Source organism: Phyllostomus discolor, chromosome 11, assembly GCF_004126475.2.
Source record: "Phyllostomus discolor isolate MPI-MPIP mPhyDis1 chromosome 11, mPhyDis1.pri.v3, whole genome shotgun sequence".
In the NCBI taxonomy this organism is placed as follows: Eukaryota; Metazoa; Chordata; class Mammalia; order Chiroptera; family Phyllostomidae; genus Phyllostomus; species Phyllostomus discolor.
Window position 1 is genome coordinate 24763241 of NC_040913.2, and position 15817 is coordinate 24779057.

The 15817-nt window shown below is 40.0% G+C and overlaps 1 protein-coding gene and 1 long non-coding RNA gene across 2 annotated transcripts in view; one reads left to right on the plus strand and one right to left on the minus strand.

The window, feature by feature from the left end:
- Nucleotides 1–1120: 1120 nt before the first annotated feature.
- Nucleotides 1121–6793, minus strand: LOC118497336. The gene is made up of 2 exons (XR_004899862.1): nucleotides 6240–6793; nucleotides 1121–5001 (listed from the first exon to the last, which is right to left on the minus strand). It is a non-coding gene; the product is annotated as an uncharacterized LOC118497336 (long non-coding RNA).
- An 88-nt stretch (nucleotides 6794–6881) lies between these two features.
- The window catches only part of DACH1 (dachshund family transcription factor 1), a 399674-nt gene continuing 390738 nt past the window's right edge, over nucleotides 6882–15817 (plus strand). The window contains exon 1 of the mRNA XM_028526299.2: nucleotides 6882–8328. Within this exon, the coding sequence (XP_028382100.1) occupies nucleotides 7475–8328 (854 nt within the window). The 5' untranslated portion in view covers nucleotides 6882–7474. The remainder of the gene's footprint in view (nucleotides 8329–15817) is intronic.

Below are 15817 nucleotides of genomic sequence, written 5' to 3' on the forward strand. Positions count from 1 at the left end.
TATGTGGACACTGTAAAAAACAAAGCAGTAATAAATATGCAAGTCTACTAAACTACCTTTTCAAGTTTTTCCAGAAAACAATGTTCACATTTATGATCCACACTTATTAGGTAGAAATGACGTATCTTCCTTCCATGCAAATGAGGCTTACCATTAATTGAGCACTCCAAGATTTACCAGATGCTAATAATGGTTACAGTTTTCCAAGCGATTGTCTTTTTCCCATGAACTCTAACAACAAGGTGTGTTTTTCCTGACGGTTCACCCAGATCAGAGCTTGCAGTATTGTATTTCAGGTTGTGGCTCTCTAAAACCCTGTAACTTTCTTTGAAGTTAAACAGTGTCAATCTGTTTCCATGTCTGAATAACTCTTGGAAGAGCCTGCCTGACCCAAGTCAACTCTTTGAAACATACTATTTCCCCATAATTGATGTTCCAAATGAATGTCCTTTCATAATAAAATGTGCTGGAAAACAAAACAGCTTTGCATCCCGCACAAGTTGCATCATAATTAAATTTTATTTTATCCCATCGAGGCATGCTAAATGTTGAGCAAAATATAATTTTAAGTAATTTGTTTGTATTCTTATCTGTAGGAGTTGGAAATTAACAGCGTTGCTAGTTTGCGTTTACTGTTAAGCCTGGAGAGCAGAGAGATTGCTTTGCAAACATTACAGTTATTATGTCTGCAGTTGGTACTCTTTGTATAAATTATTGATCAGCCAGCTTATTTTTCTTTCTGCTTAATGGATATTATAGCATAGCCGTTTACAACGCTATAGTTAAGGTTGTGTCAGCACTTCCATTATAATAAACCCTCTGTTACAGGGGGTTTATAACTTGTTGTAAAAATTTGCTCTGGGCTGAAACTTGACATACAAGATCTCAGGCTGGAAGGTGGCAACTGTTATTCTTTCAACTTTAAAAAAATCCCTTTGTTCTGAAGGGTAATAAATAAATAAACAAACAGTATTCTCTCTTAACAATCTTGAAATATCTGACTTCAAACAGAACAATTTTATAGGCTATTTGTTGGACAATGACCTGTTCTTTTATTTAATAAAGCAAAGAGAAAGGGAAAGGACCAAGATAGTAAGTTAAACAAACAAACAAAAAAGCAGACAGTGAATCAATAGAAACTTTTATAGTCAAGTTTAGTATATTTCTCCTAACATTACAAAATTATACAATAATTTGTTTTAATATTAAACATGCATTTACACTCACTACATAAGACTTGTCCCCACCCCCATTCCCAACTGTGTGTCTCTTAAGCAATTCATGTCTTAATACTGGTCTTTAGAGGAAAATTAGTTTTAGGTTATTAAAAAGAGGGGAGGGAGAGAGATAGAAAAATGCAACAAATGAAAAGATGCAACTGAAGGCAGAATATTTACTAGAAAACTAAGGATTTAAATGTCCACCTGACTTTTTGGTCTTCCTTCAATCCAGTATGGCATTCCTCGGACAATGGTCTGATTTAAGGAATGAATAATATAAATTGAGATATTATTCTAGTTGCTGCTTCCTTTTACAATCCAACTCTAAAATGATCTCACTGTGTTTTTTTTTGTTATTAAATTTTTGGCCATGCAACACAATACTGACCCACAGATGGAATTAGGATACTTCCAGTGGAAGTAAGTACTGATGGGCAAGTATAACCAAATTATCACAAAGAGTTTTACCTCTTGTGGAAATGATGCAATTTGGAGACAGAGAAACAATTCCATGATGATTTTTTTTCTTTGTAACTCTTCTCTTTCTTAATACTCTCTCTCCCCTGACATGGGTTTAGAGATTTCTTAAAATATGCTTCATAAGCCACATGTCACCTTCATTCTAAACCAGTACAGAAATGCGTGGGAAAAGAAAGTTAGGGAGGAGGAACAGTGGAGCTAAAAGACACCATTTGACTCTAGAAAGTCACCGTATGCATTGTGTAAGCATAGGTATGGTCCATGCATTCCCAAGCTATAAAACAAATCCATGTTATTTATAAGCATTTTAACCACTTCTTTATTAAGACTGGAATTTTGTAACATAAAGTTTGAGCACTTCAAGTTAGAGTGAGCTCACCTTGAGCTCCCCACCTTCTGTCCTTTGGGTAATTTATCACCAAGCTCTCTGCAACTGATTAGAGAATGTATCAGTGAGATAAAAGTCATATTCTTTGCTCTGGAAGAGAGGCAGGAGATTGGAAAAGAGGGAGACTGTGGAAGTGAGAGTCACTAAAAGCCAGAAGTGGGGAGGCAGAGACGGAAAGTGCGAAAGTGGAGAAGTCTTTACTTAAGGCAGTAGTCAGGGTTTGTCTGCTGAGCTGATTGGTGAGGCCGTGTGTCTGAGTTAAAAAGGCTTGAGAGAGTTACTTGGCATAATTTCTCCATCTTCGATGATTTACTACTGAAGTGCAAACATCAATTTTGGACTCTCTCCTGAGAAATGTTTAACAAAGTCAGTGAAGTACTGGTACCCTGATATCTTTCTAGATTTGCCAAACTTGGATAGCTCTTTAATAAACCTCTGCCTGAAATTTATCTCAGTCTTTTTTTTTTTCTGTTAAGGACACAAGTCTATCAGTAAATATGTAGATGTTAAAATGATCTCCCTCTTTACTTCTCCGTTGTGATGTATCTTAGAATTGTTCAGAAGTGCACTCTATTGTTAAAGCTATTTGTGCCGGGTGTGCTAATGCACTCTTTGATTGAGTGAATTAGCAGTCATAACAATCTGGCAGTCTGGCCATAGAAGTGTGCTCAAATTGATTTGTGTTATGGCTGGACTGGAAAATCTAGTGTTAGTTGTTTTTTGCCCTGGGGCATTGTTCGTACCAAACTCCACTTTTCATTTAATTTTCCAATACATTTTGAAAGATGGAAATGCTTGTGATCAACATTTGATCCACTTGCATTATTTAAAAAAAATTCTGAAAGTAATTTCAGATTCCAAAAAACCTTGCTTTCAATTAGAGTAAACATAATTAGAGTGACGTCGTGCTCAGAATGGTAAGTCTGCCTTTGAATCTATTAAGCGTGTTATCTCCTTGTCCTGTCACTGAAAGGGATTCAGTGTATATCTGAAGTATACATCTGTATTTTTTCTATGCATACTTCTAATGGAACTTGGAGGAAATGGAAAAAATAAAATTGCAGTGACCCTTTTCTTGTGGCCCTATCTGCATATGCCCAAACTGTTTCTGTTTCATTTAGTGATGCTATAGAAAAGGATACTCAAAGCTTCAGGAAATTCTGAGATACTCAAGAAACATATTTAAATATGTATTGCCAGTTACTCAGTCACTTTAGGTTTTATATTCTAGTAAATATACATTTTCAATCCTTTTCTGTCAAATAACTGTATCAGTTGCTATATTGAAATTCTGAAGATTTAAAGACATGAATTTTACTGGCTCTGTCAATATTTGTATCTTTCTGACAATCTTCTACTTTGCAGTCATTTACCAGAATTATAATGCAGCATGAATAAACCTAAAAAATGACTATTGATTACAGAGAAAGCTTTGTGAAATCATTTAGTCAGTTTCCCCACTTGAGATATCAGTGAATAAAGTAGGTCAATAGATAAGGATGAAATGAATGTAATACAGTGCGATGCCTCCTTGGGTTATAAAAAGGTCAAAAATAAATCCCCAGAGAATTCATGATTTTATACTCATAAAGTAAAATGATACTTACCAAATCCCAACTCTAAGTCCACCTTTCTACATATTTATCCTTCTTTTTTTTTTTTAAACCAAAGGTTTCGAAAGTACGTTTATGTTTCCCTGTTTCAGTAGAAGCATTTCCTTGTCTCTGCCCCTTTTAACCAAATCGGATGCCCTCACCTTCCGGCTCCAGTGCCTCCTGCCACCCCAGGTATTCACCGGGACTCCAGCTGCAGCACCTACTCTGCATTTTCCTACAGTCTGCTGCAACCTTACAGCTCTTCTCAAGACTGCATTTCATACTGCACTGAACTCTATCCCGGGCAGATTTTTGTTAAGTAATAGACGGTGAGACCTGAGACCACTCTCTTTATTAGTTCCCATTCACAGGGATCTGGTCGGGGCAGAGGGGGAGGGGGAAGAGAAGGGGAGGGGCCAGAAAGGGGCAGAGGGAGGGAAGAAAATACCTTTCCTGAACTGGTACAAGCTCAGCTTCAAAGGGTATCCTAGGAAAGAAATTAAAGACTTCTTAATTAGTGCAGCAATTAAGCTTTCTTGGTAGCATTTTAATCAGCACAGGCCCTATCAAAGGACAAACAGAACGATTTGCAGGCCTTTGAATTTTAAACAGTCTTATTGATTTCAGCACAATACGTCTCCACAAAACACAGGGAGAATTTTCTAATATCAGTTACAGTACTTTGAGTTTTGCTTATGCAAATTGAGTGCAGGTTGGAGAAGAAGGGATGGAGGGAGAAGACCTGAAACAACCAGAGATGTAAAACAATAAACAAACAACACAAAAGCTTTGAAAGCTAAAGATGCAATGGAAGGAGTGAAAATTTGAAATCTCTGTGAATGGAGTCTATTTATCTGTTGATAAATATTGTTTGCCTTAATCATTGGTAACAATGCTTTTAAAAAATTTTAAAAATCTTGAAGGCTTTTCTTTTCTATATATTTAATTTGCATTATATGCTTTTTCTAATCCTATTGTTTGATCTCAAGAGTGAGTGATAGTTCCTAGAAATGGTTTCCAGAGCAGAGGTAGGGGTGAGGGGGGAGGAAGCTCCCCTTTACTTAGGGTGGGGGCAAATGACCAAGGCCCTGCTTCTGAATGGAGCACGTGCTGGGAGGCACAGATTTCCCTGCAGAAAATGTGGAGTTTGCTTCCCAGCAGAGTGGGATTATGGTTTGGGCAGCTATCATTCCTTCCCATCTGTGGCTTCTGAATGTGGCAGGTATTCGGTGAGTGATGGCTCAAGGTAATGTGAGAAATGAGGATGGTGAGGGCAGATTTGGAGCACTTGATTTCATTTTTTTTCCCATTTGCAGATCTAGAATTTAAAAGGAAGAAACTGCAGTTCAGTGTTTTTAAAACTCATCAAAGTTTATTAAAGTTGTGCATGCAATTCCAAAATAACATTAGTTTGGGGGGGGGGCCTTAAAATCTTTTTTCTCTCCATTCATTAATGTAGTAATTTGCCAATTTTTAAAGCTACTATTTTCCAGAGCATGCATAAACACTGAGAGGTGTTTTGATGTATGTGATATATATCAAATCTCTGTTTTAAATAAGAACAGATATCAGGCATGAAAAATTAAAATTATTTCTGAATATGTTAAAGTACATTAATGTACATGGCCAAATAACTATATATTAAATAATTTATTGAAATAACTAGGCCAAACAACTCTGTAAATCTCAGTTATCTTTGTAGAAGTTTATCTACTCTTGGCAATGAATAATTTTCTGAATACTTGTGAAGCAGGAAAGACTCCTGATATAACTGCTATCCCCCCCAAAAGTTTAGCATGAACTTAGACAAATGAGTCAATAGTGTCACATGTCTCTGTAGCTCTTCCCTGCACCTTTTGACACTAACCTTCAAGAAGTTTAAAGAATTGAAATCATAAAGAGAAACGTGATAATTTCAATACCCAAATGGCTGAAATTTCATTATGAAAATTCTCAATACCGTGAACCTGGTGCTAATAGTTTATTTTAAAAATCTGTCAAATGCCAAAGCATTGTTTCTATCATGTGAGGTTAATGAATGTGTGTAGACAGGTTTCGAGCCTAATTATTTAGAATTCCTAGAGATATAAATAGAGAACAGACTTGACCTATGCTCAAATCATATTCTATTGAAAAACTCTTAAATTAACATCTTCATGCAACAAGTTAGAAAAGCGAAGAAAAGGAGAGAGAAAAGCAAGGAGGAAGAGTCAGTCTATTTTCAGCCTAATGTTGTTTTTAAGCATAGCTACCCTATCTGTCTTTGCAAGTCAAACAGTGGGCTTTGTTTTTGTTCTTTTCATTATTTACAAAACACATTTTCACTGACAAACTGAAAAGGACTTTTCCAAATATTAAAAAAGTAGTTATTTATATAACATTAACAACTAGCTTCGGATCTGAAAGGATGTGAGGACAGTTGGTTACTGTGTAAGACAGGTGAATTAATTATAGAGTTTTAGGCAAGAAAAACCAGTGTTTTCTTATTTACTACTTTCTAAATCTTCAACAGCGCCTGGTGATTTCGAATTCTCTAAGTGTAATAAGCATTCTGACCTCCCTTTGGGGCAAAAGTGAAGTTATTCTGAGCGATCCACATCAGGGCAAGCATTTCTTTCTTTCCACGATCTATTAGGAAATAAGGAACTGAAAGCAGAGCATTCCATCATTCTTAAGCGATTTCAGACTGACTTTTTACCCACAACTTGAAAACTGTCCTCGAATTCTCACTCTCTTTATCCCAATAAATAATTTGAGAGATAAAAGCAATCAGATGCATACTACATACGCTTTGCTTACATGTGAATTTTCTTCAGAATAATTTCTTTACAATCATAAAGTGAGGGGATGTGTTTTCTTTCGTATCTGATTGCCAACAACGAGCAGAGATGCATCCTAAATCCCTGAAGGACAGCTCGAAGCGCTCCGGCTCCTCTTTAAGTTGGCAGGCGGTTGCTTAGTAGGTTTTGGAAAACAATACGAGTCACCGCGGACGACATGGAATATTAGACGCACAATCTAACGGTAGTGGAAGAGAAGTAGATAATCTCCCCTTTTCCGATCGCCACTTCAGTGTCTCTGGCTTGTGCTCTCTGTCCCTCCCACAGTTTCTCTCCCCCCCCCCTTCCCCCGCGCCCCCCACGCCCCTTCCCTCCTCCTCTCCGCGCTCCCTCGCTTTCTCTCCCGTGCCTCGCGCTCTCGGAGTCTCGGCTCCGAGTTCCTGGTTGGATAATTTGGGTTAATACTAGTGAGTGAGGTTTTTGCGGCTTCAAAGGGTATTTCAAGTTTCCGGAGCTCCTCCCCTCTGCACCGTGTGACAACAACAACTCGTCCAGCCGGCAGCCTGCACTTTTCAGCTCATTTTCTCTCTGTCATTCCCCTCTCAATCTTTGATCAATGTACTTGCCAGGGAGAACCCAAGTCCTTCAAACCTCCTCCTTTTCACCTTCATCCTTAACTTTGTGCTAGAGCGGGACCCACACAACAACAGCCGACCCTCCCGCCACCCCCCGCCCCTAACCAGCCCCCGATCCCAGCCCCCGGAGCGGACGCGCGTTCCGACTTGCGGGACACTTTTGTGCGTTTCTCCCCAGAGCGCCTCTCGCGCTCGCCCCTCCTGCGCTCGCGCTCTCTTACCCTCACCTCCTCTTCTCCCCTTCTCGCTCTCGCCCGGAGTTGTTGTTGTTGCTGCCCCTTCGCTCCTGCTCTCGCGTCTCCCCCTCGCCCTCCCTGGGGTGTGTGGCAACTTTCCCCCTCGCTTCTCCTCCTCCTGTTTCCCCTTATATGTGACCATGGCAGTGCCGGCGGCTTTGATCCCTCCGACCCAGCTGGTGCCCCCTCAGCCCCCGATCTCCACGTCTGCTTCCTCCTCCGGCACCACCACCTCCACCTCCTCGGCAACCTCGTCTCCGGCTCCGTCCATCGGGCCCCCGGCGTCCTCAGGGCCAACTCTGTTCCGGCCGGAGTCCATCGCTTCGGCAGCGGCGGCCACAGTTCCCTCCACCGGCGGCGGCGGCGGCTGCGGCGGCAGCGGTGGCGGCGGCAGCGCTGGCAACGGAGGCGGCGGAGGCGGTGGCGGCGGCGGCGGTGGCAACTGCAACCCCAGCCTGGCGACCGGGAGCGGCGGCGGCGGCGGCGGCGGGAGCGGCGGCGGCGTTAGCGCTGGCTGCGGCGGCGGCGCCTCCAGCACCCCCATCCACGCGAGCTCCGGCAGCGGCTGCAGCGGCAGCAGCAGTAGCAGCAGCAGTAGCAGCAGCAGCAGCAGCAGCAGCAGCAGCAGCAGCAGCTGCGGCCCCCTCCCCGGGAAACCCGTGTACTCGACCCCGTCCCCAGTGGAAAACACCCCCCAGAATAATGAGTGCAAAATGGTGGATCTGAGGGGGGCCAAAGTGGCTTCCTTCACCGTGGAGGGCTGCGAGCTGATCTGCCTGCCCCAGGCTTTCGACCTGTTCCTGAAGCACTTGGTGGGGGGCTTGCACACAGTCTACACCAAGCTGAAGCGGCTGGAGATCACGCCCGTGGTGTGCAATGTGGAACAGGTTCGCATCCTGAGGGGACTGGGCGCCATCCAGCCCGGAGTGAACCGCTGCAAACTCATCTCCAGGAAGGACTTCGAGACCCTCTACAATGACTGCACCAACGCAAGGTAAAGAGTTGGGGGCAGCCTCCGCCACTCGGGGTCCCTTCCCACCCGCCTGCTCACCCTTCCCTCGCTCCCTTCTCCATGACGCTCGCTCTGCGCGCCCGCGAGCCGCGCGCCCCGGAGGAGCGCGGCCCTCCGCTCCGGGTCCCCCGGGCCGGCTGGCCGCTCCTGGCCCTCTGAGAAGTTGCCACCTCACCCAGCCCAGATCTCGCTCTTCCGCCCGGTCCGCCCCTGGCCTGAGTGCCCGCAGGGGCTTGGCTGCTGGGGGACGTGGGAACCCCCAGCCTCGGGGCGGAGTGGACGGGAAGGAGGAGGACCCCTTTCCAGGAGTCACTGCCCCTCCTTGGGTGCCCCAGCGTCTGGGGTCCCCTCTCCGCGCGGCTGCCCTTGGTGTGTGCTTCCTCGGACCCCCATTCCACTGCGAGCCTCGGGACGCTAGCGGGGCTGGTTCGTGGCGCCAAGCGGTGTCCCGGGGACGGAGGGAGGTCGTGACCCTGCCGGGCAGGGTTCCGGAAGCTGGAAGACTCACTTTGGGTGAGGGGCCAGGGAGGTAGTCTCGGGCGTGGGCCCCTTAGAGGTCGGGAGGGGTACGCTTCCGCGGACGAGATGCCCGGGGTAATCCCGAGGGACTCACAGCAAGTTCAGCCCCGAAACCTTGACGGGAAGCCCGCCGAGGGGAGGGGTCTGTGTGTGCGCGCGTGTGTGCGTGTGTCCGCGTGTGAGCGTGTGCATGTGCAAAGTAGATAAAGGAGTACGTTTGCCCCGGGGCAGATGCGAGGGGACCAGCATATTTTCTTCTGTAGGGGGAGGTGATCGGGTGCCCGTGACTCCGGGTTGCTGAACTGGAGACATGGGGAAGGAAGATCGCAGCTCTCTCTCTCTCTCTCGCTCTACCTCGACAAGCTTCTCTTTGCTTTGTTTCTTTCCTTTCTTTCTTTTTCTTTTAAATTTAAGGTTAGTAGCTCACGCATTGAGCAGGTGCAGGCTTTGCACTGGGATGCTCTTTGGATCTCAATACAGAAGCCAGTGCTGTAGGTTCGCCATCCCGGCGAAGCGCGCGAACCCTGGAGACCGCGGGACCAAAGCCCGGCCAGACCAGTTTTATGCTAATGAACGTTCAGTGGGGGAGGATCTACCGAGAGGGGGCGGGAGTGGGGTAACTTGTCAATTTCGGGGTAGAAATGGTCATTTCACCCACTCTCACAGTTCCGCTTTGTCCTGACCGTTCGCTGCAGAGGGAAAAGTTTAGTGCCGGGAGAAAGCGAGTAGGGAAAGTTAGAGACCAGAAGCAAGAGCGTGAGAACTGCGCAGAATTTGCGCGGAGTCTTCCATATCCTCCCAATAAGTTTAAAATCCAGGAGAAGGAGCGGAGTTTTACTCTTTTAGGCTGTGCGTGCGTCCCTTACAGACTTAAGGAAACTGAGGTGCGAGGGAAAGAAGAGTAGGTCGTGGCCAGGAGGAAACCGAGGTGGAAAAGCTCTCAGCGGTTTCTTCCTTTGTAGAAGACACCTGGCTAGTGTCCGCGGAAGGCTGTAGTGAAAAAGACCAACTCCAACTTAGCAAATGCCCCATCTTTACCTCGCCAGAAACTTTTCGTGTTTATTTGCCATGATTTGCATGGGGGAATGGGTGTGTGTCTGTGTTTTGATTCTTTATTTCTACTATTTTGGGGTGACTCTTAAGAGCGCGCGCGGGTACAGACACGCACGCGTGTCCAAAAGCGTGGACAGGTGGCAGTAAAGATTTGGGGGGAATCTTGATTACTAAATGTCATTTAAGAAGATAATTGGAGCCCTCGGACGCACAGAAGATAACATGTTTGCCAAAGATCCTATTCGATTCAGGGCAGACAACTGTTACGGAGTTGTTATGAGGAACGCTAGTTGAAATCTGAAGCCAGTTCAGATATGATTGTTATAAGAGTATCTATCCAGTAAACTGCGAAGCGCTGCTGTTTTTCTCTTTAGAAGTCAAACCACTCCGCTCTGGAATCCTCTGTACTCGATAACTAATGGCCATTTCAAATAACACACAAACAAATTGGTAGAGAAAACTTCCTTCAAAGACTGCAGCGTTATAATCAATGAAAATCAGGTAGTGTTACACTTCTTACAATTATTCCCTTGCTGTTTTTTTTTTCCAGAAATTTTTGCTTAGACTTTGAAATTGTCCTCCCCATATAACTGGAGTATATTCTTAAAGTTATCTGCAAAATTTCTTAATTTTTTTTCTGAGGTTAAAAATTCCTTCCTGGACTTTCATAAACTTTTAGAACCAAGATAAGTTAAATTCAGGAGAACTGTTTATCCCTTCGAAAATATATATATCATCAATACTCTACTGATATTTCAATTATCTGGTCTTCACGATAAATGCATTACTCTAAAGCTCTATTTCAGGTTATTTTTAAGTTATATGTGGTAAGTTTGTTGATTTACCACTGCATTTTGATCTTTTATCTTTTTTCAACTACAAGAGCTGCTAATACCCAAACACAGGCAAACACCACAGCCGTTCACCTTCGAGGACGTGCAGTTGCAGATGTCTACCTAGGTTTTCCCAACTCTGCCAGTGACTGAGAAAATAAGAAACTTGTCATTGAACCCTCTCTCATCAAAATATACTGTTTACGGTGTAATGCACTATTCATTTGCATGATAACTACAAGTGTTATTGTCTTATATCTTAACTTTAAAAGCAATACCTAAAATATTTTGCATCTAGAATTTAAAAAACAAAATTAGTTTTTGTCATTCAAATGCAGTTTATGCCGTTGCATTTAGGATCTTGTTTCATTCACTTAGATATATTGATTTCTTTCATTCTGTTTTCTTTCTCGCCTGTCTACTTAAGAGACTATCTAAAGAAATGATTTATGCAGAGAATAAGAGAAACTGTGCAAAAAGGCAAACCTCATAAAACAATATATACATAGTGTGTAAGAAGCATCCAATCTTAGCACTTTCAGCTTTTTATAGAACATATATCTAATTATATGTCTTGATAGCATTTCCATACCAGGGAATCTGAGGAACCGAAATGATGTTAAAAGAAAGGCTCAAAAACTTGTTCAAAGTGGCTCAGTAAGTTTGTAACAAACCTCAGAGTGGGTTTAATTTGCTTGGGGCTATTGCATCAGTATGCTGTCTATGAAAACTAGAGTAATCGTTGAAGCCTTCTGTCATTACCACAAGGAGATGAGACTATCACCTGCTTGATAACAAAGCTAAAAGTGAGGGTCTCTAAATATGAAAGAAAATGGAAGGAAATATATTGAAAAGTTGTCAAAGGACTAGGGCTGACCTTGATCAGCTTCCTTCAATTATTATTTTTAAACTAAACATTAGTTGCATGAACTTGGCTGTTGCAACAGAGGTCACTTAATTAACTGCTAACCATTAAACAACAACAAAAAAAGAAAAGTAATTATGTTCATAGTCAAGTCTCTGTATGAGTCAGTCTTTTGTTTGTAGATTTGGGTTAGCATGCAATTTTATGTGAATTCAGGTAATCAGAAGTGACTCTTTTTTGTTTTATCTGAAATGCTTATTTTTTTAGTATTGCCAGGAGATGATTTTGTCTGAGGATCTTTCAAACCAGATTGTAATTTGGGTACTATGTAGCCCTAGATTTGTGGAGTTCCTAACTTGAATAGATTCCAGTTAATCTTATCAGACAGTTAATCTTATATGCATATACATATATTCACAAACAGTATTCTTTTGTCCTTACAGTTAATACCATCCATAGACAGCAAATGGGAAAATTTGCAAGTCTTTTTTTGTTTAGTAGTCATATGTGGACGCAATTTTAGCATAAGAAGTATAAAATATTTTCCGATTCTTGGCTCTGTCTTTTTTTATAATCCGGAGTTTTAATAAAGATGGCACACGGAACCAGCCTACAGTTATTGAGCCTTTCCCCCATGGTGTGCTTTTCCATGGCATAGACTTTTAAACTTAGGCATTGACACAGAAAGTTTCAACACTAATACAGAATTTACTTCTAACAGATAATTATGATACTTGGCACAGAGAAATTAAAAAATTACTTCAAATGAAAAAAGAGAAACTATGCTTTTGAAGTTTTTCTATTACAGTCGACTAATGGCTCCTGTGAAGCCTCATGTTTCTTTTAATAACATTTCAGAAAGAACATGGCATAATTAGAGGATTAAGGTCTAAATATAAAAGTTTAAGTTTGGTTCCACCACTTATTTCTGTATACCTTAAAAATGTTAGTAAATTATAATTTAATAACTAATATATAAATAAAATCAAAGAAAATTACAACCTAGGATTTACCTTGTTCAGTCACAGTGTATTGCAAAATTCTTGAGTTATTTGGATAATATCTTTCAAACCTGTTGTTTTTCTTGGAGATAATCTCCAGTAATATTATAGTCATTACTGTGGAAAGTGCACATCATTAGGAAAATGGTTTACTTTCTGAACTTCACAGATTATTAGTTAATGTTCTGAGACATTTAATTCGATTTGCACATCTGATGTTTTATTTGCTGAAGCTTGAAATGTTTATATAGAATAAACTACATAACAAGCTTCTTTTTAGAATTTCCCTACAATTTTTTTGTATTTGTATTTAATACACAATTCTTAACTCTTCATTTTATTAGTCTGAATCTGCTGTTATTTTTTGTTTAATCGACTACACTTCACATAAGTTGCATATGAACTATTGAGATGAATATTAGCCACTCTGTTTTTTCCTTACAACCTCCCCCAACATTCTGAGGTGTGTCACTTAATATTGATTAAAGTCTTGGCTGGATTTGAGCATAAATCGCCCTTCTCTTTGGTGATTTACCATGTGTGATTCACCAGCATATGAAAACATAACATGCTTTATTGTTTTTCATTTGATGTTTTTTGTTTTTGGAATGTAAGTAGCATTTTTAACTTAGCTTAATGTAGAACCAAATAGTTGTTATTTTAGTAACAATTTGTGTTTTGTCTATCCATTAGTATTATTTTATATTTTCAAGTTATTCTACTCAGTTGTTTCATACAGTTGTCTTTGCTAATCAAGTAAAATTATCATTTAAATTGCATTATGTTAGAAGCAAACAACACATATATTGCAAGATATAGTAAGAAATGAAGCTCACAGGTTGTAAACTGTCTATTGATACTTTGAAGAAATCCATTTGAAGTATGCTTTCTAAATAGGTACAGGTGAGTCTTCTAGATTTCAGTAAACATTTTGATTTTATGGTTTTTGTTAGTTGGTTTTCTAAAAATGTTAATGTTGCCTGAATTTCATCTTTCAAGGATTTTATTTTCAGAGTGTTCACCAAAAGAAAAGTTACATCAAGTTATGTAACTTTAGAAATAGGCTGTTAAGTATTTGGGTATTTAAGTATGTAATTATTATTATTTATTATTTTATGTTTGAACTCTTCAAGACTAGGATCACCTTTAGCAAGTGCCTAGAATGTGTCATTCTCTTACCTACTAAGTTACTGCATTGTGATTGGTTAGTTATACATACATGAATACATACATATTTATATTGTTGCCTAAAGGCTGCAGTATAAAAGTTCTAGCTAAGAATACATTAAAAGTATATTTACATTTGTGTTTCAGACTTTGAGACTGCATGAAAGAGCCTCTTTTCCATTATATTTTCTATGTTCAATGTTATTTTTCATAAAGCAATCCCTGAATTAACAGCCCACCTGACGGGGTTCAGATAAGTGTGATATCGAAAGCTCAGATCTGCACAGGTATGTCTCAGGAAGACCAGAGGCTCTCTGAGCCTACATTGTGCTCAAGTGCCTTTGCTTTACTTCTCGATTTGCCAGAGGCATTTCCAGTCAAAAGTAGTTTTTTGCCACAGTAGTTGTCTTTTACCTTTAATTGCTGATATTTGCTTTTTAGTATATGCCACAGTATAGGATATACTTTTATAAGAATAGTGTAATAGTTTACCAAATTATTTCTTAAGGAAAACAAGAACAGCAAAGATGGTATATTTCTGTTTGGCCTAGTGATTAGTTGTTATTAGATTAACTGGTGCATCGCTTCATTCTGATGCACCTATTTACTTTATGAAGGTTCTGAGAATCTTTTAAGAGTGTGTCTATTACACTGCATGATTTACTTTATATCTAAATGTGCTAATGACTATGAACAGAATTTTCTATCCAGTATAAATTAATCAATTAAGCAATCAATCAATGAAAGCTCATTTTTTCAAATTAATGATGGAATTAAAATTAGTGGAATAAAATAGCAGATTAATGTCATAATATATAATATAATCATATATAGAGAATGACCCAATCACCACTTACTGCAAAATCAGAGAACTCGAACAAGTGCATTTTAAATTTCTTGTGTATTCTGATTTGGGTTTACTTTCTAAGAGGATTCTAATTCATCCATGAAAATATTCATATATAGATTTTTTTTTAAATTGTATTTTGAAATGGCCAATGACTGAATTTTGTTAAGGTGTGGCCCTGTTGCTTTCTGATTCAAATCAGGTTGGATTTGATCCAGGGTACCAAACTGGGATTCTCTTGCATATTTTAATGTTCTTTACTTGAGTGAAAGTTGTCAAAGACAGCTTACTAAACTGGAAAACTCACTGTCGTTATTTAATTGGTCCTATATTCTTGTACTTAGAAGTTTGTTGAAGCGTCCAAAACTATGCCGCACAGCAGCACACTGAATGGCCAGTTGTTTTTTTTTAAATAAAGTTTTAGAGAGTAATAATTAAAAAACAAAGAGCTTAATTGAAGCACCTAAAACATATTATTCAATAATATGAATACAATACCAGCGATACAATATGTAGTTCTAGTGTCAAAACTATTTCGTGTGATTTGTAGAATATGAATTTAAGTGTAAGTAGACATATAATAATCTTGCAGTGGATGTGAAGGTAGTATACATGTTTGACACAAAATTGTATATGCTTTTCAAGCATGATTTTTACAAAGTGATATTGAAATAGACAACAAAATAGATTAGGTATTTTTGGTTAGTAACACTGAAGAATTGAGGAATGTTTTTCTTCACATAAATGGAGGGGTAAACAAAATATGAAAAACTGACAATATAGTATCTTTTTATTTGTATTATATCAAAAGTTCCTAAATAATTAGATTACCCTTTCAGTCACAACAGGAAAATAGGACTTTTCTTCAAGGACAAACAACACATATCCGAAAAGAAAGAGTACTATTTTAAAAGGAGTTATTTTGTGGAAGCACACAGAAACACTTGCAGTAAATACGCACTTACTCAGGTTAGGGAATACTAGTTACTTTTTAAGTAAAGACAATGAAAAAGTATCTTTAGACTATATCAGACAGATGAGTTATTTTGTTAAAATATTAAACTGGTAGTATTGTGGAATTGTATTAATGGCAACAGTAAATTGCTGTTGTTTATATTCTTACATTCCAAAGACATTTTACTTAAGTATGAACATTGCATATCTCTGAAGGTATAACAAATCTTTG